The sequence below is a fragment of the Phragmites australis genome, chromosome 14 (genome assembly GCF_958298935.1).
Source record: "Phragmites australis chromosome 14, lpPhrAust1.1, whole genome shotgun sequence".
NCBI classification, from domain to species: Eukaryota; Viridiplantae; Streptophyta; class Magnoliopsida; order Poales; family Poaceae; genus Phragmites; species Phragmites australis.
The window spans coordinates 9,906,692-9,928,258 of NC_084934.1; the positions used below are offsets into that span (position 1 = coordinate 9,906,692).

At 49.7% G+C, this 21,567-nt stretch overlaps 1 protein-coding gene across 1 annotated transcript; it reads left to right on the plus strand.

Moving 5' to 3' along the window:
* Nucleotides 1–11,086: 11,086 nt before the first annotated feature.
* Nucleotides 11,087–15,069, plus strand: LOC133890715 (calreticulin). The gene is made up of 14 exons (XM_062331222.1): nt 11,087–11,293; nt 12,247–12,354; nt 12,433–12,625; nt 12,704–12,962; nt 13,049–13,105; nt 13,290–13,337; nt 13,420–13,506; nt 13,584–13,641; nt 13,725–13,792; nt 13,877–13,972; nt 14,051–14,098; nt 14,541–14,582; nt 14,667–14,750; nt 14,844–15,069. Exons 1-14 carry the CDS (start codon nt 11,191–11,193, stop codon nt 14,853–14,855), a joined length of 1,263 nt encoding a protein of 420 aa, XP_062187206.1. The 5' UTR covers nt 11,087–11,190; the 3' UTR covers nt 14,856–15,069.
* The last annotated feature ends 6,498 nt before the right edge of the window (nt 15,070–21,567 follow it).

The following is a 21,567-nucleotide window of genomic DNA, read 5'->3' on the forward strand; positions in this document are numbered from 1 at the left end:
GGTACGTATGTGGTACTCACGTGACCACCAGCTCAAGGATTACTCGTCCATCCAATTCATTTTCAGTTTCCCCGAAGGAATTCGAGCTGGTTCTGAACTTGTTTGGTGTTCTTTGGGGGAAGCAAGGAAGCAGCAGTTTTTCCTCTCTTCTCCAAGCCATTTTCTGTCGTTTTCTCCTTCAACTGGCGGTCACCAACCTCAGCAAAGGACCTTGGGTGAGTTTGCTAGGCTCCCATGGCAAGTATGCTCATTTTTGGTTGGATAGATCTTGAATCTGGAACTAAGGTTGCAAAGTTCTTAAAATTCTTCAGTCTGGGAACAAATGAGGATTTATGTGGATTTGAGTTAGGAATCATGTTGCTAGGCGGTTGAGCAAAGTCTAGACCCTGTACACCCTTCTAGGTATTTTTACTTTTGATCTAGAGAGACCCCAGGCTAGTTTAGCCTAGTTTTTCCCTTCATAATGGCTGCTGTTCTGGAGCTGCACGAGGCTGATTTTACCAAGCACCCGAGTACTGTTCACCTAAGCACTCCGGGTACTGTTCACCCGAGCACCCGAGTACTGTTTACCGAGCACTCCGGTACTGTTCACCCCGAGCACAGTTCACCCCGAGCACTCCCCGGGTACTGTTCACCGAGCACTCCGGGTACTGTTCACCCCGAGCACCCGAGCACGGTTCATCCCGGGTACCCCGAGCACTGATCACCCCGGTACCCCCGAGTACTGTAGCAGTGGTCGCAGGGCGGTTATCAGGATTTCCTGGAAATTGGTAGCTTGTAAAATTCATAGTTAATTCGTACGAACTCCAAACTTCATGAGACCAGTTGCGTTGGCTTCGTAGGAACATGAACTACATGTTAAAAATGTTGAAACTCATTAAATACGTTCTGAGAATTTATTTATTGATTAAATGTGTTTCAGCTTAGTTAAAGCACAAATAGTCAATGCCATGTTCGAAAGTTGTGAGACCACTGGGAAAACTCTTGTTTTGCACAGTGCGATCTGGGAAAAATATTGTCATGTATTGTGGAGCATATTTTTCTTATATGGTCGCATTTCATACATGCTCATTACATTGCACGCGTTGCTCTCTATAGTGAATGCCGATCCGTCGATCCCGGAGGCCGTGGGCGATCGTGAGGCGCCCCACCTTTCTGATCCAGGGCAGCAAGGCAAGCATCTATCATATTGCACCGTGTCAATTCAAAATCTAATATGTTATCTACGCTTATGTATACATTGCATGTGTCGGGTACCGAGTTGGGTAGAACCTATGCCGATGCATTCTCCCATTTCGGTCACGTGTCATGTGTTATTCCTTGGAGCCTAGTGGTGTCATCGAGGTCTAATTATAGTTCGCTATGCTTAGTGGTACTTAGGCTTTCCGGTAGAAGTCGACGACGGCGTCCACCGTTGTCGCGAGCCTAGGGCTTATTACTTGTTCACACTTATGGTTGTGTTGATGATGAGTCGGTTTGGTGAGTGGTGAGTTGAGACGAGGTGTGGGCGGTGTTAGGGGTGCCATCTGCTCACGAGGAGTCCTCAGGCAGTTCGGGGAGGGAACCCGGACACCGTAGACCGCTTGCACCGGTTAAGCACCGATCGTCGGTGTAGTCGGCTTTAGCACTTACCTTACTCACCACATGCTGATATAATGGTAGGCGAGCTGATTACCTTCGCAGACGTGGTCATGTGGGCCTCATCATAGACGGTGTGAGTCCAGTTTGAGTCCGGGCTTTTAGCGGTATTAGTTTGCTCGGGGAGTAGTTCTAATACTGCCGTGCCGAGCTATGGTTGATCCACATGGTTGGGCCTGGTTGGGAAAGGTTGTCACGGGTACCCCCTTGTGTGCATCTTAGCGGGTGGCACAAGCCGTATGGTCCCTGTGTCGTGTGGGTCCAGGAGTAACCCCCTGCAGGGTGTATAATCAGTTCGAACTGCCGCGCTCTCGGTCATGAGCATCGCTATCGCTTATCTCCACCGAGCGACCATGTTTTGGTCGTAGAGTTTCGATGTGGGTTGTGGCACGGTTGGATTGGGGTGGTTTGGTCGGTATGTGGTTGGTGGTTTGGTGGGAATGGTTTGCTTTTATACACTTATTGTTCATATATCTGTTCTGATCAGTTGGTTGGCAGGGTTTGAGTCGGTGGTTGGTTAAGTCAGTTGCTTACACCTAGAGTCTAGGTTGCTTACCGCTTAATGAACTTAAACATGTCTTAATCCTTGCTACAGCTTTAAATGCATGATCCTTGGAGTCGAGAATATATATACTCATACTGTGTAAGACTTGCTAGTACCTTCGTACTAAGGGGTGCTGCCCTTAAGTTGCTTTCAGGTTCGTAGGTTGGCGAGGAAGAGGCAGTGTTCGGCTATTTTGTGCCTGCCGATCAGGGTGACGGGCAGGAGTAGCACCTTCTACTTCGAACTCCGGCGCTTTTGGTATGGAGCCTAAGGGCATACGGCTCTATACTCTTTTGTTGTATAGGTTTTTCTTCTACTGCATAGTTGTTGTTGTTCCTCTTTTGTTGTAAATTGTGGAAGCAGTTGCATGTTTAATAATGATAATCCAGTTTAATTATTTGCTCTCTATTAAACTGTGTTGTGATATTTGAGTTGGAAGGCATGTGTTCCGATCCTGGGTACAAAACACGTGCCGGGACTACTAGAATGGTATTCTGGTTAATCGTTGAGGTTGTGATTATGAATAATGATCCTCCTGATGATTAATTAGAATACTATTTGGACGGTTCCTCACAGCTTGGTATCAGAGCCTGGTTTAATTTAGTAGCCTAAACATAATTAGTGCGTTGTTTAGTAAGTCGACAACTTCACCTAAACAACCCATGATTTATGTTTATGCCTCTTCATGTCTAATATGTATTAAACTGCTATCGTTTATGCCCCTAAGTTAAAATGCGTATTATGAGTGACGTTTATATGTCTTATACCACATTGTTTTGCTTTCGACCCTGCATTGATTCATGTTGAGCATTGCATCTTCGGCTTTGCATCGTCGGAAGGTAAGGTACGACGCTCGGTGGCGGTTAATCACCGAGGGCTCATCCGGATGCGAGGCAGGGGCCCGGCATGTTCCGTACGGTGATCCGTACGGGAAGTGAATACGCTAGCAATAGCGTATGAACATCCACCATGCGATGGGAGACATGGTCGTCTACTCGTGTGGCGTTTACACGAGATGTCCCGTAGGGTCTACGGGAAGTGAATACGTCGTTGTCGACGTATGGATTGTCCCTTGTACGGCATGTGGTACAAGGACCGTTCACGCTCTTACTCTTTCTAGCGCGAAGGGTACGTTCTGGATGTTATAAACTGCCTGTGATTTTGATGCTTGCAGGTGCAGTTCTTATTTTGAGAAAGAAGCGGTAGCTAGGTTCGAGCATGCATCATTTCATGGCATTCATGCATGCATTCATGTTTACACATGTATTACGGGATTCTAACAATATATCCGGCGAATGCATTGTGCTGAGTCGGAATTTGACGTTTCCCCTTCTAGTTTTACATTTCAGAATGGTTGTCACTCGGCGTGGTGGGGAGGTTCCGGAGGGTTCCGGTCAGAACAACCCTCCTCCACCGCCGACCATGGTGGATGTGCTCATGCAAATCGAGTAGAACCGCCAAGCGAATCACGCTCTCCTCCAGACAAACCAAGCGCTCCTGGAGGCTATCGTGCGCAACGCGGCTCCTCATGGAGGAGGTGGGGCCGTGCGCCGAGACGACTTCTCGGACTTTTTGCGGACTCAGCCACCGGTCTTCTCGCGAGCTGAGGATCCTCTCGATGCTGATCACTGGCTCCGGACGATCGAGCAGAAGCTCGCCCTTCTTCGCTGTGAGGATCACGAGAAGGCGCTCTTCGCCGCCCATCAGCTTCAGGGCCCGGCGGGTGCGTGGTGGTCCGGCTTTCTGGCCATGCACCCCGTCGATCACCGCATGTCATGGGCGGAGTTTCGCGAGGCCTTCCGCTCGTTTCACATACCGAGTGGCCTCATGGAGGCTAAGAGGCAGGAGTTTGAGGACCTCAAGCAAGGAGGTCGGGCGGTGATGGAGTACGTGCAGGTGTTCAACCACCTTGCACAATACGCTACCGAGGAGGTCAGCACGGATGCGCGCAGGCAGCGCCGCTTCGTGAATGGCCTGAACTCGAAGATGCAGGACCGGTTGTCCGCGCATAAGTTCAACGACTTCAACGAGTTGGTGAGCACGTCGATCACGGTGGAGCTCAAGTATAAGAGCCACCAAGAGGAGAAGAGGCGGAAGAGGGGTTCCTCGTCTTCTGTGGGCGGGAGCTCGCAACGCGCCTGCTCTGAGAGTCAGCCTCCACAGTCTCAGGTGCCGTCGGCTGGCTACCCACGACCGATGTGGTTTGTACCACGTCCTGCATTCTCCGCTCCACAGGGGCAGGCTGCACGACCAGCCGGCTCCCAAGTGAGCGTGACCGGTGGCTCAGGCCCGCCGACGAGGTTCAGGAGGAAGAGGCAGTGTTCGGCTACTTTGTGCCTGCCGATCAGGGTGGCGGGCAGGAGTAGCACCTTCTACTTCGAACTCCGGCGCTTTTGGTATGGAGCCTAAGGGCATACGGCTCCATACTCTTTTGTTGTATAGGTTTTTCTTCCGCTGCATAGTTGTTGTTGTTCCTCTTTTGTTGTAAATTGTGGAAGCAGTTGCATGTTTAATAATGGTAATCCAGTTTAATTATTTGCTCTCTATTAAACTGTGTTGTGATATTTGAGTTGGAAGGCATGTGTTCCGATCCTGGGCACAAAACACGTGCCGGGACTACCGGAATGGTATTCTGGTTAATCGTCGAGGTTGTGATTATGAATAATGATCCTCCTGATAATTAATTAGAATACTATTTGGACGGTTCCTCACAGTTGGGCGGCTGCCTCAGTCTGAGCTCGCTCCAGTTGCTCGGCCCGGACCTTGATGGCTTGCTCTCGGGCAGCCAGGTCGGCCTCTCGCTTGGCGACTAGCTCCTCCCGTGTGGTGAGTGCTGACGATGCCGAGTCGGCATCCGCCTCCCGCTGCACGATCTGCTCCTCCCGGGCGTCAAGCGCCAGCGCCGTTATTTCAACGTCGGTCTCGCGCATCGCGACCTGCTCCTCCCGGCGGAGGACGTCGGTGTGCCCGCGCTCGAGCTGGTCGTTTTGGTGGGACAAGTCCGCTTGGGCAGACCGTACGACCCCCTCCCTTCTGCTAGCCGCCTCCTCCCGAGAAACCACCTGCCGCTCGCGAGCAAGCAGCTCTATGGCACGCGGGTCTCCTCCAGCGCCTCACACTCCTCGGCCACCTCGCGCATGGATTTCTCATAGGACACACGGGCCGAGACGATGCGAGCCTCCAAAAGCTTATGGGCCTCCTCCAGCCGACCCCTCTCATCAACTAGGGCGGCGCGCTCTTATTCGAACTCGGACCGCTCTGCCGCGACGGCTGCTTCGAGCCGCCCGATGACCTCCCGGGCACTTCCCAGCACCTCGGGGAGGGGTTCCGGGGCCTGGCCAGAAGATGGCCGGGGGCTGGGTCCCCTAAGAGCCCTCTCTGCAGAGACGCTCGGGGACCCCGATAGCTGCCGCGTCGGCACCGCCCTTGACACGACCACCTCCCCGGCGGCCGTTCGCTCCTTCCTCGGAGGGCTCGGGGCAGGTTCGACCGGGGCTCTCTGCTCGGGACCGGTTGGGGCCCTCGGCTCAGAACTGGCCGGAGCCCTCGGCTCAGGGTCCGCCGGCACACTCGGCCCAGGGACAAGGGCTAGCCTCCGCTGCTCTAGTTGCTTCTGGCCTCCAGCAGAGTCCTTGGGCGGCCTGAAACAAAAATAGGATAGTAACCAGCCAAAATCCAGGCAAACGTGCTCGAGACAGAAAGGGAGCTTACGTGGCTTTGGGCCTGCGGTACCGCCATTGGGACTGCGGGATCCGGAAGTTTGGGCTCTGCGGCTTCGGCTTAGACCTCCTCTTTTTCGAAGAAGGGCTCTGGCCCTCGGGCCGTTGTGGGCCAGTCCCGGCGGTCACCCCGGAGCCTGTCTCCGAAGGCTGGTCGGTCCGGCCGCCAGCCATTGCACCGCTAGCCGGGCTCTGGCCCCGGGTTGCCGCGCCCTAGTTCCAGCCTCCGCCTCGGAATCCGCTCCCAAAGACTGGCCGCCTCGGCTGCCCGTCGTCATGCCACCTACCGTCGGCCGTTGTCGCGGAGGTGACGGCGACGAGGATGAGGATAGCTGAGGGACGTACGCTCGGGGACATTTCCCCTTGTCGCCTCGGGTGGTCGGCCTGCTGTCTTCGGCGGCGGCGCCCCTCCCTCCGTTGTCATTCACCCCTGGGATATGTATAGTCCCGAGGTTCCGGCGCCACAGACGGTCCACCAGCCCCTGGGCGTCGAAGGCAGGCATTGACACCTGTAGAGCCGTTCGGCCCGGGTCCGCGCAAAGCGCCAGCTCCTCGTGTGGCAGGACCGCCCGGGCGAGGTCGTCGACGCCGGTCACCACCTTCAGCAGGGTCGCTAGGGCTCCCTCGTCGAGGTCCCCCTCTTCACCGATGCAAGTCCTCGTTAAGTCGCCCGGACCGGTGTACATCCAAGCGAAGTGGGCACGCTCCCGCAGAGGGGCCAGACGGCGGCGCAAATAGTTAGCAACCACCATTAGCGAGGTAAGCCCCGCCCGACGCCGGTCGTCGATACGGTTCAGCACCGAGCGCATGCGCTCATCCCCCGCAGGGGCCGCCTCCCAGATCGGCCTATGGGGCTCCGCCGACGTTTGGGGCAGCGAGAGTCGGTCATGGGGGCTGACGTCGATGTAGACCCAGTCCTGGTGCCAGTCCTCGCATTTGCCACGTAGCACCTGCGGGATGTAGACGTCGTCGAGTCCCTCCCGCAGGCGGAAGTTCAGCAGCTGACCACCTCCACCTCATCAGATCCTTCCCTCTTCCCAGCCGCTCCAAGGATGAAGAAGTGCTGGAACTGCGCAACCGATAGCGGCACTCCTACGAACATCTCACAGAAGTGGGCGAAGATCGCCAGGATCACCATCGAGTTCGAACTCAGGTGGGCTAGCTGGATGCCGAACGTGTCCAGCACTTGCAGGAAGAACGTCGAGAATGGCGGCACCAGCCCAGCGGTGATGAAAGACACGAAGATTACGATTCGCTCCGGCCTGCGTGTGGAGGGCGGGAAGTTCGCCGGCGTCACCACCGACGCCTCCCACTGGCCGGTGGGGACCATGAACTTGCGGACCTTCTTTGCCCCCTCCTCATTCATAAGGCGGGACTTCGGCAGGACGCTATTGGATCTCGACGCGTCCCGGCGACCGCTTCCTGCCCTCGGCATTTTTTGGGGGTGGGCAGTGTGCTGGAGAAGATCAGAAGCAAGGTGCACCGCGGGCTGAAAGAGAGAGCTCCCGGTGCGGAAGGAAGAAGAAGACATAAGATGGCAACTGCAAGAATGGCGTAGGGGGGGGGGCAACGGTTCATCGCCCCTCTCCTTCTATATCGTGGGGATTTCAAACGGCACTTTCCTCGGTGCAATTTGCGAGGCGCATCTCCCCCGATCTGTGCGGTTGCCAAGCACACTACCCTCGATCCGCGTGGTTGCCACGCGCGCCCCCACCTTGTTGTCACTCTCCTCAGAAGTTGGAAGGGCACGCGTCCTTTCGGTTTCCCTCCTAGGCCGTACCAAAAGCATGCGCCAAAAAGACTGCGAAGACCGCAAGATTTTGGCGCCTGTCAACAAGCCACGTGGCACCGATGCTGTGATTGGCCTCGAAGAAATAGGGCCCCATCTGCAGTCTCTGGGCCATCGCCTGCTGATGAGCCTGGGGGCTGCTGTCGGCGACATGGAAACTAGGGGTCCCCGAGTCCCGAGGCCAAGACAGTGGAATGCCACGTGGCACTTTCCCTCGGGGACTATCTCCCCGAGGTCCGAGAAGAGACAGTTTTGGGAGAGGGCGCTCGAGGCCATGAACAGTGGCCCCTGAGTACCCGAGGACCCGAGAAGACACAGTTCCGGGAGAGGGCGCTCGGGGCCATGAACAGTGCCCCCCGAGTACCCGAGTTCCCCGAGGACCCGAGAAGACCCAAATCCGGGAGAGGGCACTCGGGGTCATGAACAGTAGCCCCCGAGTACCCGAGTTCCCCGAGGACCCGAGAAGACCCAGTTTCGGGAGAGGGCGCTCGGGGCCATGAACAGTGGTCCCCGAGCACCCATAGTTCCTCGAGGATCTGAGAAGCCCCTTGCCGGTGGACCCCACAAGGGCTCAGCGGTGAGGTGTAAATTGGTGAGAGGTCTGATGCTGCATTTGAGAGGGAGCGTGACCTGTCACTTTCAACCACTCCCCCACGCCTGTTGTCAGTCCCTACCACCCCCTAGCAGGGAGGCGTGGGGGCATTTAATACGACAGGTCCCATCGCGCGTCATCCTGCGCGGTTGGGAGAAGTCATCGCTGGGCTCGAGGCTTATCGCCTGCCTCCCTGCTGTGTCAGGCCTACTCTGGCCGGCCGGGCATGCGGGGTTGCTCGGTGGCTGCCCGGTGGGCCCCCCTGCTGCACCCGCTAAAAGGTGGTATGATGACGACAGGACCGGTCGGGGACGCATTTTCAACCCCCCGTAACATCAAACTGCAGCCCCATAACGGTTGCTTTTCATTTATGGCTCACGGGGACTCGTGCCCTCCTTTCTGGGCACGCCAAGCCTCCTCGACGGGATATAAAAGAGGGAGCGCACCCCGGAGAAGAGAGGGCTGGGAGGACGGAAGCTGAAGCAAAAAATGCAAGTCTGAGAAGCCGAGCAAAAGTTCGCCAAGACCGAAGCTCTAGACTTAGACAAAAACCTTGTAACACGAGATCCAGAGAAAGCCATTCCCAGAGCAATAATAGCATACACACAGGAGTAGGGTATTACGCTCCGTGCAGCCCAAACCTGTCTAAAATCCCTCGAGCATTTACTCCTATCAGTAGTCAATCATCCGTCCCGCCTGCATCTCATATACTCGTCATCCCCCCGGCCGAATCTCAAAGGGGGTCCCCCAGGATCCCCGCTTGAGGAGTTCATCCTCCGACAGTAAGGAGGAGTTAGTTTTTTTCTACTTCACGCTCACCGATGCGAGTGGCGGGAATGGGTAGTACATCCTACTCTCGGAGGTCGCACGTTCGGGGTGAAGCCTAAGGGCATATGACTTCACCCATCTTTTATTGTCTTTAACTTTTGTTTCTGCTGCGCAGTTTCTTTTGTTGGTTAGGAGTTAAGCATGTATTAGTCTACTCCTAGCTCTCTGTTACTGTAAACTGTATTAACTTGGTACATGCTTAAAAACTTGTAATATAATATTAATTACTCCCTCTTTCTTAACCTTTGTTATGATGTTCCATGTTGGAAATACATGTGTTCTGATCTTGGGCACAAAACACATGTCATGACTATCAAAGCGGTATTCTGATTAATCATTGAAATCATGATTAAGAAAATGATCAACTTAATGATTAATTAGAATAATATTTGGACGGTTACTCACATCCAGAAGGGAAGAAATCAAGAGTGGAAATCCAAACTCAAGTGTGACCGAGCTTGGAGAGGAAAATGGTTGAGAGATACTCGGCTCAAGTGTGATCGAGCCCCTCAACGGAGACGTAGGAACCTCTAGAGGCGGTGTCCGAACTTCGAGAAACAAATCTTATATGTCCTCTAATGTATCCTTGTTCTTAAGTTCTTGCTCAATATTTATGCATGTTGCTCGATCTACTTGCTCGTGTGAAATTAATTGTAGGTTCTCTATGGATCTACTTAAAATCATCATTTGGAACACACGACTTCATTTTATTTGAACTAGAACTTCTTAGGCGTCTTTTAATTCAATTTCTAGTTCATTCTCTACTGAACTGGAAGTTTCGGATTTAACCTAGAAGTTCCGGATTCTGTATAATTAGATCTGAACCCGGAGTATCTAGATCAACCCGGAGCCTCTAGTGAACAATGTTTTCAGGATTTTTAACTAGAGTTTTTGTTTTTGCATATCTTTTACTAGTTTTGAATAATCTTTGTCACCGTAGGATTATAACTTTTACACTTACTTAGGATGTTTGTGCACTAGCTGAACCTAGCATATTTAGGATTTTTATTTGTAAAAGATTCGTTAGTTTATTTTTTGCCACAAGTCTAGGCTAATGATAAAAGAGAACAAAGTTCTGTAAAATCACCTATTCATCTCCTCTATACGACATCATTGTCCTTTCACGCTCGTCGCCGATAGCTCCCTGCCGCCGCCTACCGACCGCTGCTTCAACCACCACCGAGCACCTGTGTCCTCCTTGCTCCCTCCATGATCCCTAAGAACACACTTCCTGCTGCTGCCACCATGGCCAACAGCATGATGGAGCCGAAGCCGCAGCGGTGCATGTGGGGGAGGAGCAAGTGGCGGCGTGCAAGTGCATCGTCACATCGGGGCGCGATGGGGATAAATAAGAGAGAGGGATAGAGTGATCATTTCTACTTTGCTTTCATATCAGCAGTCAAAAAAAGTAAAAAAAGTCATATGATAATAGAAAAGAGTTAAAGTGGTAAATGAGAATATTTTCATGGAACCTATGTAACATTTTAGCGTATCATCTCGGGAGGATGTCATTGACTAGAGTGATAAAGAAAATTAATTAACGCAGGCCGCACAGGTGAAGTGAGAGAAAAAGGATGCGAATATCAGATTCGGCGTCCGTTCTGTTTTCTTTCCACTCTTCACAGACACTGACACGTGGTCCCACTCAAGGCATCACCCGGCGGCCGCCTACTCTATCGAGCCACGCACTCGCATGATCCCATCTCCCCCTCCTCAGTTTACTTTCCACGCACGGCGGACCTACCCGCACCTCCCTAACACGTCGAAATCTCCACGCGTCAAATCCCCAATGGCCGACCCCTAAATGCGCGCGTCCCATTGGCCAGACGGCATGGCCCATCGCCGCCATCGTGGCAAACGCCCTTAACGTCACCGCACTCGGCCCCACACGGCAGAGAAACGAACCCGCGCGGTGAGCCTACTGGCTGGGTGAGCGGAAACCCTAAACCCACCCGCTCCCCCCGGCTCCTATTAAGCAGCGCGCACGGCCGCTCGGTTTCGCGCTTCGCTGCGACCGATTGGTAGGAGGTCTCAGATCGGATCGGAGGCTTCTAGAAGTTTCCGGTGGGCGTCGCCGGTGATGGCGATCCGCAGAGGGTCTTCGTACGCTGTCGCGGCGGTGCTCGCGCTCGCCTCCGTCGCCGCCGTCGCCGGGGAGGTCTTCTTCCAGGAGAAATTCGAAGGTGATTCCCTCGATCCCGTCCCCGTACCATGCTATTTGGTGTGTCGCGATGCTTCCCATGGCTTGGATCTAGTGGAGAAACGAGCCGTCGGTGTGTGTGATGCGGTTGGTGCTAGTTTTTCGGATCTGTGGGCTTTTGGTGTTTTCGTGGGGGTTTAGCCGTGTAGGAATGTGGCGGTGGTTAGGGATCCCTTTCCTTTTGACATCCCCATGCCGCCACACCACACGGGGGGACCTGGTGGCATTTGGGTTTATGATTTTTCTCGCCATTGGGGGATGGTTGCTGCTGTGCGATCTAGGGGGATCTAGTTGTGTTATGTTGATCGGTGTACATTTGCTCGTGAGATCTAGTGGCTTCTACTGCCAGTGTCCAGTCATCTCCAGATGCTTTATTACGTACTTGCGGGTTTTGATTGCGTCAGATCGTAATCTCGTGGTAGTTGAGTTGGTTCGGTTCGAATTTTTTTGGCTGTTTACTTCTGTGATGTGTAGGTGCGGATACTAATCTCACGAAGTTAGTGTTCGTATTTGGTTGTATAATGTGGTGAATTTTACGGCATTTCTGCTGACGAGGCGTATCAAATATACTGTTTGTCCGTTTGAACCGAACATAGTTTGATTTTAGGGCCTGCATGTGGTAGCGCATACAAGTAATAATCTGGGCTTTATGATTGTTATCATGTTAATTCGTTGGTGATAGGTGTACCTTTTGTAGTTCGCCTGTTTCAGTTTGAACCATCAGGTGAGCATCAATAGGATGGGCTAGCAAATCCATTGCTTTCTGGAAATGCTATAAACGTAAACCCGTCTAAAAAATGCTATAAACGTAAACCCGTCTAAAAAATGCTATAAACGTAAACAGATATATCAGGACTGTTTAAGCATAGCAGTATTGATTTTACTCGTTCTGCCTGTGATATACTGTGCATGACATTTTGCGCTGTCTATGCCCAGATGGCTGGGAAAAGCGGTGGGTCAAGTCTGACTGGAAGAGGGATGAGAACATGGCTGGTGAATGGAACCACACATCTGGGAAATGGAATGGAGATGCTGAGGACAAAGGTGAATTCACAGTCCTATGACACATGTCAGAGAGGAACCTTTCATTTATTATTTACCGAACCGTGTTTCTTATTGCAGGTATCCAAACCTCCGAGGACTACAGGTTCTATGCCATTTCGGCGGAATACCCTGAGTTCAGCAACAAGGACCAGACACTGGTGCTGCAGTTCTCTGTTAAGCACGAGCAGAAGCTTGACTGCGGTGGTGGTTATGTTAAGTTGCTTGGTGGTGATGTTGACCAGAAGAAATTCGGTGGGGACACACCATACAGGTAACTTTTTTTACTTATATTCTTGTGCTGTTGCTCCCTATCTGATCATGTAGATAATTTGTTACTTCTGTCCTGCAGCATTATGTTTGGACCAGATATCTGTGGGTACAGCACCAAGAAGGTTCACACTATCCTGACTAAGGATGGCAAGAACCACTTGATCAAGAAGGATGTGCCTTGTGAGACTGATCAGCTGACTCATGTGTACACATTGATCATCCACCCTGATGCTACCTACAGCATTCTAATTGACAATGAGGTGAAGCAAACTGGCAGCATCTACGAGCACTGGGATATTCTGCCTCCGAAGCAAATCAAGGATCCAGAGGCTAAGAAGGTGCAGTTTAGATATTGCTTATTCTGTGAATTTCCCTGCTTGTGCTTCTTCAAGAATTAACTGAGATAATGTTCTGATGCTTGCAGCCAGAAGACTGGGATGACAAGGAGTACATTCCTGATCCTGAGGACAAGAAGCCAGAGGTAATTTTTCATTTCTTTGTAACATGTTAATACTTGTTTATGAGAGGTTGAAACCTTACCTGACTAGAATTAAGAGCTTTTAAAATATTTTGCAAGCTGTTTGCTATTTATCAATCAGCAATGGATACTTTGATTTCTCTATTACCTTTGTTGTGCAACATGATTCATGATTTGTTACTTCCAGGGCTATGACGATATTCCCAAGGAAATTCCTGACCCTGATGCCAAGAAGGTTTGTAATTTGATAATTCACTCTGTATGTACATGATGCATAACAGATTGGGTTCTTACAATATTTAATGTTCCTTTTGCAGCCAGAGGACTGGGATGATGAGGAAGATGGTGAATGGACTGCCCCGACTATTCCAAACCCTGAGTACAAGGGACCATGGAAGCAAAAGGTATGGCTGTTCTGTTGAACCTGCGCGGTCAGCGATGCATATTCTGATGCCTGACATCAAGTTGTTTCATTTATCAGAAAATCAAGAACCCTAACTACCAGGGTAAATGGAAGGCACCTATGATTGACAACCCAGGTATCTTTCCCTGGAGTTGGCTTTTGCTTACTGTGAAACTAGTGAGATATGAACGCTGAATTTAATTCCATTGTGCTTCACAGATTTCAAGGATGATCCATACATCTATGCTTTCAACAGCCTGAAGTACATTGGCATTGAGCTGTGGCAGGTTGGTGTTGTATACTCAGCAGTTCTTTTGTACTCTTCAGAAAGAACACAGTTAGATATGACCACCGTTTTTTTCTCTCTACAGGTTAAATCAGGTACGTTGTTTGACAACATTATCATCACTGATGACCCTGCGTTGGCCAAGACATTCGCAGAAGAGACCTGGGGCAAGCACAAGGAGGTGTGTTTTCCCTGTCCTAACATTTATCACTAAATCATGGTTGCTCCAACATGTACTAATTTTGACAAGTCTTATCAGGCTGAGAAGGCTGCTTTTGACGAGGCTGAGAAAAAGAAGGAAGAAGAGGTAAATTCCTAAACCATATAATGTTCTCGGGATTAAGGGTATCAAACCGTGCATGATTGTCTTTGCCATGGTATATTGGATTATGTCGCATGTTGTTGTTGTCATGCACCTTGGGCCCTGGTCTTTGTTGACACGGGCACTAGTTTGCTGATGATAAGTGGTTCACCTTTTTTGCTATTCGTGGGTGGCTGGGTGCATCTGTCATAGTTTTCTGAACTTGAGCATAATGATATGCATAATTAAACCTAAAAAAATGTTAGGTCCTGTCACTAACATCAACCCTATGTTAATCTGTATAAAAATAGCAATATGTATTGATTGTATCTGTTTTGTGTATGTGTTATGCTGTTTTGCCTCACTACACTAGCATGACTTATCTTGGGTAACTGAAGCCTCTTTTCTGAAGTTTGCCTGTCATTAATTATGAATATCTTGTTAACAGGAAGCTGCCAAGGGTGGTGATGATGAGGATGATGACCTAGATGTAAGCAGTGCATCTATTTGTTCCTTGACCGTTTCGTTGATCACTTGATCTAACATAGCTAACATTGACATATATGTTCCTTAGGATGAGGAAGATGACGACAAGGCTGACGAAGATAAGGCCGACTCTGATGCAGAGGATGGCAAGGATTCTGATGATGAGAAGCACGTACGTTACCATTTCTGTTGCATTTTCTCATTTCTAAGAGTATTGTTCTCCTGCTCCTCCTGTGTCCTGATCCATGCTAGATGACCTTTCCAGGATGAGCTCTAGATGGCGAGGATGAGACGTGGCTGCAATGGTGCCATGGCCAGGATTTATCAGTTCTCCCATTATGAAGTTTTCTTTTCATCATCAGAAACTTTGACAAGTACTGTGTAGAACATTGCTAAGAAGCTGAGGGATGCAATTTGGGTCTTTGTAGCGCTTTGTAGTTTCATTTTTTTCCCAGAAAACTGATAGCATTGAACAAGAAAAAAAAAACTTTTGGACGAGCCATCATCCGTTCTGACAATCAGGGATAGTACGTGATTGAGTACCGTGATTGCCAGAATTTACTGCTGTTTCGTCCACTTGCTTTTTCAAACCTGCGAAAGCAGTTTCTGTAGTGTGTTGCAGGGTTTACTGCTCGGTTTGGTTCAGATTCTATGCGTACAAGTTTGGATACAGTTCTAGCTGTAGCAAACTGTTGTTAACCGCGCCATTTACTCCGCGGGCCGCAGCATCCCCTTCCCCTACGTTGTCTCTTGATAGCCACCCACCATCTCTAAAGGATTGATATTGCCTCTTCGTTAAGGATGTTTCCATTCTGGGCTTTGGGTCAGCCCTAAATCCATATCAGGTTGTGCCCACCTTGGGACAGGTTGTGGTAGAAAAAAAGTGAATTGATCCCCTGCGCTTCCCTGATTATAGAATTAGTGATGGCAACGGGACAGGTGCGGGTTAAAGTTAAAACCTGCCTGCTATGAAACCAAAAATATAAAATCCATTATGCCTCGAAATGCTTATCTGGCGGAAATCTGCCCCTGCATCTAAATCAGACGAGCACCCGAAAACCCAATGAGCACTCGAAACCTAGCGGGCTTGACCATCAGCAGATCTAAGTCGGAGGGGTGCGGACGGTCAGCGCGGGGCAGTGTGGATGGTGGACGCAGGGCGGGGTGGATGACGAAGGGCGAGTGCAGGGTGGACAGCGAGCGATGAGCGCATGGTGGTATGGACAGTGAGCGTGGGACGATGAGTGCAGCGCGGTGCGGACGGCAGACTGCGAGAACGAGACGATGAACTTGGGGAGGTGTCTTGGTGGAGTAGCATTGAAGGGCCGGTGGTGGCCTAGCGAGTCGCATGAGTGTGAGGGGCGCTATGGCTATGGCTAAGTCGGTCTAGGTTAGTGTTCGACGTGGGCTGGGCTGATAGCTGAGTGGCTCTGGTTGATGAGCTATCGGGGTAGTCAGGTTGAAAGAAGTAGCCTCAGGTGACCACGGGTCACTCACAGGGGAGAGACCAAACCCGCACCCATTGTAGGTTGGGTACTTGACTCGCTAAACCTGTGGGTGGGATTTAGAACCCGAATTTGCACCCATTAGACAAGAATTCGCGGGAACCCAAATCCACGGATCTGGCTAACATCCCTATATAGAATGTCCCTCTCTTATATGCCTAAAATGCAAAGCGGTGTAAACCGAGGTTCTCTCGCACACAGTGGGCTTTTGTGGGTTAAGAAAATAGACTGCTACTCAAATTTGAAGTAATTTACCCGCACTTGCAACACAACTTCCCCTTGATGCCGTTCCCGTCCAGCGCCCCTGACGCCTCCATCGCCCTAAGGCACATTTGGATCTCCTCTGGTGCTTGACGGGGATCTGGCCACATCTCGGCGGCAGCATAACCCCAACCTACACCTCCCTCATCTCCGCGCACTGCTACCGCAGCACACCACTGGACATGTTGGCCTGGGGCGCCGACCAGGGTGAGGACAACGCTGTCCACCCCAATGAGTTCATGGTGGCTGTGGTCCTGCAGGCCTGCGGGCTTGCCAGGAACCAGAGGCTGGGAGGATGGTGCATGGCTGGCTACCTCGTGGCTGGTGGGTTCTGTAGTGACCCGTTTGTTGGTCAACATGTACTCCAAGGTTGGCGATGTGGCAAGCACGTGAAGTCTGGTTCTTGGATTACCCTGCAGGGATGTTGTTTCTTGGAGCCCTCAAGGTGCTCGTCATGATGCTCGAAGATGGGATCCTTCCCAACAACAATGTTACGATGCTGAGTGTCATTCAGGCCTGCTCTTTGATGGGTGTGTCAGGATTGTTTGTTCCTGTGCATGTCTTGTTGTTTGTTTGAAGCTTGAAGATGACGAATCCGTGGTGAATTCTCTTATAGGCAAATAATGGGATTGTTGAAGAGACCATGCGGCTTTTCGAGGGTCTTTACCTAAGGAGTGGGGATGTGTGTTCTAATGAGAATGTTCTGGCGGTAGTTCTTTACAGTTGCACCATTTCAGGATCCTTGAAGAATGGGGAGGAAATCCATGAGCACCTGATTAAAATAAGTGCTTTTCCAAGCATCAGCATTGAGAATTCCTCATGGGCATGTATACTAGATTTGAGCAAGTTGATGTGGCGCACTTGGTGTTCCAAGGTATGAAAGTTAAGGACATCGTTTCATGAGTCATAATGAGTTTGACAGAGTCCAGCACCTCCATACTGCTCATGAGATTTGATCTACCATTAGTGTCTTTCATAAGGGCACTAACCAAATCAAGGCTTGGCGCCAAAGCATGTACAACCAAGAATATCAGATATTCGTGTAAGGCCCGGGAGAGTCTTTGGACGCCATGTTTGCTCGATTTGATGAGATTGTTAGCAATCGTATATCAACTAGAGTTTTGCCCTACTCTGATCATGAGAAGGCTATCAAGTTTCTCTATGTTCTTGACCATAGCATATTGGAAATGAAGATCTCGAGCATTGAAGAGTCATCTAGTTACGACACATTGACATGTGATAAACTCTTCAGTAAGCTCAAATCCATCGAGATAACCAAGACGGCTATAATAGGCTTAGGAAACCCCCAGTCTAAGAGCATAGTGTAGGTTTCAGGACCTAGTCGTAGTAGTCCTGCTGGAGTTGGCTTTTCTTATGCCAACCCTTCACCTAGTGGCTTTGCTTTGTCTTCCTTGGTTTCTATTACAGAGGAGCACGTGGACACACTTGATGATGAGGATCTTGCTTTGATCATGAAGAAGTTCACCAGGAGGTTATTATGAAACCAAAAAAGTTGGTTTCATAATTTTTGGAGCTACGGAGAATTTACTATGAATTTTACAAGTTATCAGCACAAAAGAAAAAAAAGCTGATGAACAGTCAACCCAGACACTCCGGGTACCGGAGTCTCCAGATGACCCTCCGGGAGGGGTCCTCTATTATTTTCGGCTGGGAGTCACCCGGACCCTCCGGGTTAACCCGAATTCTCCGGGTGGCTCCAGAATAGCTCGTTTGAGAGGGGGAAAACTTTGCTAAAATAATTTGCGAACTTCTCCATACCAAAAGGAAACATCTTAGAGCTAATTCAAGGGTCCTAGAACTCACTACCCAACCTAGAAACTCAATTCCTAACTCAAATTCATCCAAATCCTCAAATTAGGTCTAAAGCATCAAAAATACCCAAACTTCACCACCTAACTCCAAATTCGGATTTTTGACCAACTAAATGCGTATCCAAGCCAGGGGAAGCCTAGAGGAATTACCCAAGGTGCTTTGCCGAGGTTGTGGACTGCCGGAAGAAGGAGGAAACGGTGGAAAATCGAAGAACTCCAGTGTTCCTTGAGCTTCAACCAAGAGCGCCAAAAGACAACAAAATCGGCTCGAATCCTTCGGGAAAACGAAAATGAATTGGAGGAATGGATAGCTTATGAGCTCATGATCGCAATGGTACCACATGCTTACCTCCACTCCTTCTCTTGAGCTCGGATTTGAGGGAGGAAGAGAGAGTTTGAGAGAGAGGGGGTGCTCCTCTTGCCTTGGCCGGTTGGAGCTCGGGAGCAGTGGGAGGGAGAGATAGGGAGTGGGCTGCTGCCCATAGAGAGGTGGGGTGGTTGGCCCACATGTGGGGCCCATGTTTTAGAGAAAATGATCCATTTTGATAGCGAATTTCATTCTTTTCCCTCATCCAATTGACTTTAAAAAAAATACATTAGTATTCCGAATTACAATTACGCAAAATTAAACATAATGCTTAAAAAGTATGATTATGCTTGATTGCGCGATTAAGGATTTGGGACGTGACAATTCTGTTTCCTCTAAGTCATCAACTTTGAGATCTTTCTTGCCCGGTGCCCATCTTTTAGTCTTCTTTGTAAAGTTTTAAGCTTTTTGTGACAAGGATCATGGATTGACTTTATATTGAACCTCGTGTTCATACTTTACCCATAGAGTCACAAGGTTGCAGGATTCTCTTGTGTTTCTCTCTTTTTGCTTCCATTTTCCTTTTCGATGAGGAGCGTTGGGTGATCAAGTAGGAGAAGGCCATCAAGTTTCACGAGAATTTTGTGAGGCACCTATTCACCCCACCCCCCTTCTAGTCGCTGTGTTCAGTCCTACAATTGGTATCAGAGCTGGTTAGATCACTAGTTGACCTTAACTGGTTTTGTGATCCATATGCGACATGGAGATACATGGAAAAATTCCTTTCTTTGATGGGCATGATTTTTCGTATTAGAAGGTACGCATCGAGGCTTATCTTCTAAGCCAATGAAGTGATATATGGGAGATAGTGGACTCCTAGTATGAGATTCCTGTCGCTCGCACCACTCTGGTCCAAATTGAACAATATAAGTCCAACAACAAGGCTCACAATATATTGTTCGCTAGTCTTTGTAGGAACGAATTTGATAGGGTTCAACACATTCGTACTGCTTGGGAGATCTGGACTACTTTGAATGTCTTTCATGAGGACACTAATAAGATTAAGGCTAGACGCCAAAGCACATACAATCAAGAATATCAAATGTTTGTGCAAGGCCCCAGATAGTCTTTTGATGGCATCATTAACAATCTTCGCTATACTTGTGGTTTGCTATATTCTGACCATGAGCGAGTGATCAAACTTCTCTATGCTTTTAACCATAACATATGGGAGGTGAAGATCTCGAGCATTGAAGAATCAGCAAGTTACAACAAGTTAACTTGTGATGAACTCTTCAGCAAGCTCAAGTCCACCGAGATCGCCAAGGCATATTTTCTAGGCCTAGGAAACCCCTGCCCCAAAACATGGCGTTGGTTTCGAGCACTACTGGTGGCAATGAGGCTGGAGCTTGCCTTTCTTTTGCTAACACTTCATTTTGTGGTTTTGCTTTGTCTTCATTGGTCTCTATCACCAAGGAGAAAATGGATAATTTGGATGATGAGGATCTTGCTCTCATCGTGAAAAAGTTCACTCTCTTCTACAACAACCAGAGAGACCAAAGGAGGGGCAGTTCCCGTGCTTGATTTGAGTGTGGTGATACCACCCACTTCAAAGCGAACTGCCCCAAGCTCAAGAAGAGGGAAGATAGCGACCAAGACTACAACAAGCATAAGAAGAAGGACAAGAAGCCCTTATTCAAGAAGAACCGTGACAAGACGGCCAAGAAAGCCACCAAGGTGGCTTCCAGGCTATTTGTAGTGGCTCTCAGCGACATCGACACTTCCTCAAGCTCGAAGGAGAGCTCAAAGGAGGAGGAGCAGTCCATGAAGAACAAGAAAAAGGCCAAGGACTTCACCGGCATCTGCTTAATGGTAGACGACAATGACAACGACCCCAAGCTTGATCCCTCTAAGGTACCACTCACCTATGACCAGCTTTCAATTCAGATTGATGCCTTGAATGATGCGCTTATTATTTAGGATAGATTTCTTAAGAAAGCGATTTTGAGGTTAAGGAACTTAAGTTTAGGCTAGAATGTTCTTTTTTCTGAGCTTGAGTGGCTTAGGACTAGGGCCAAGGCTGAGGATGAGTGTGAGAGTTGTTTGGTGGTCATGACTGAACTTACCGAGCTTCAGAATGTGCATGCTCAAGTCATCAGTCTGCTTGAGACTGATGAGAAGAAGCTCCTTGAGGAGTAGTCTAGACCTACTCTCTTAGGCGCTTGCAAGAATTGTTCTTTACTCCCAAAGGATGTTGATGTGAAAGCCAAGCACATAAAAGAGTTAGAGTGTAGATTGGAGAGTGCTGAGAGTTTTAAAGATGTGCAGCCTAACTGTCCCACCTACATTATCCTTAAGGACAAGCTCAGCTGGGTTAGAGGGCAAGTTGAGAAGCTTTTGGCCAAAAATGATTATCTCCTTTCTCTTGTGGAGAAGTGCTCAGAAGGTAAGGGCAAGATGGATTTGATCTTGGCCAAGACCAAGATGTGTACCGATAAGGTGGGTTTAGCTCTTGGGTTGGGTTTTGAGAGGGTTGCTTATTCTGGGGTTGGGAAGGCTGTTTTCACCACACCTACTACCCAGAAGCAAAAAAGTCCAAAATCAATACTCCTTCATAACCCACCAAGAAGAAATCCACACCACATCCTCTCAAAAAGAAATCCATTCCACCACACAAGAGAGCTCCACAGCCAAAGATGAGAGCCTATGTGAGTGAGCCTAGAGTGACTGGCAGTCGTGCTTCTGAGAGAGTCTATCACTGCACCTACTGCCAGAAGGAGGGTCACCTAGTTGGGTTTTGCTTTTGCCGTAGGAAGGATGAGCGGCATAAGTGGGAGTGGAGCAACCGGGACATGCACCGCCCTTCCGCTGGTGTACATGAGCCTTTTTCTTGCTCCTACCCACGAGCTTCTAGTACTCTTCAGTTCCCTTCCAGAGGTGTTGCTCGGCATGAATCTTACCATGATTCATATGGTTTTGGATCACATGTAAGAGGTTTTGAGTCGTAGCGCTTTAGCGGACCACGTTTTTCTTGTCGTGGTTCACCCCCAGCGTGCTAATGTTGACTTGCATTCCCCTACTTTT

Excerpts from the sequence above, each read along its gene's own strand:
- LOC133890715 (XM_062331222.1), top strand. The coding sequence starts at position 11,191 with ATGGCGATCCGCAGAGGGTCTTCGTACGCTGTCGCGGCGGTGCTCGCG. Across the intron at positions 12,626-12,703 it reads GGTGGGGACACACCATACAG|CATTATGTTTGGACCAGATA; the intron begins GTAACTTTTTTT and ends TCTGTCCTGCAG. Across the intron at positions 13,642-13,724 it reads ACCTATGATTGACAACCCAG|ATTTCAAGGATGATCCATAC; the intron begins GTATCTTTCCCT and ends TGTGCTTCACAG.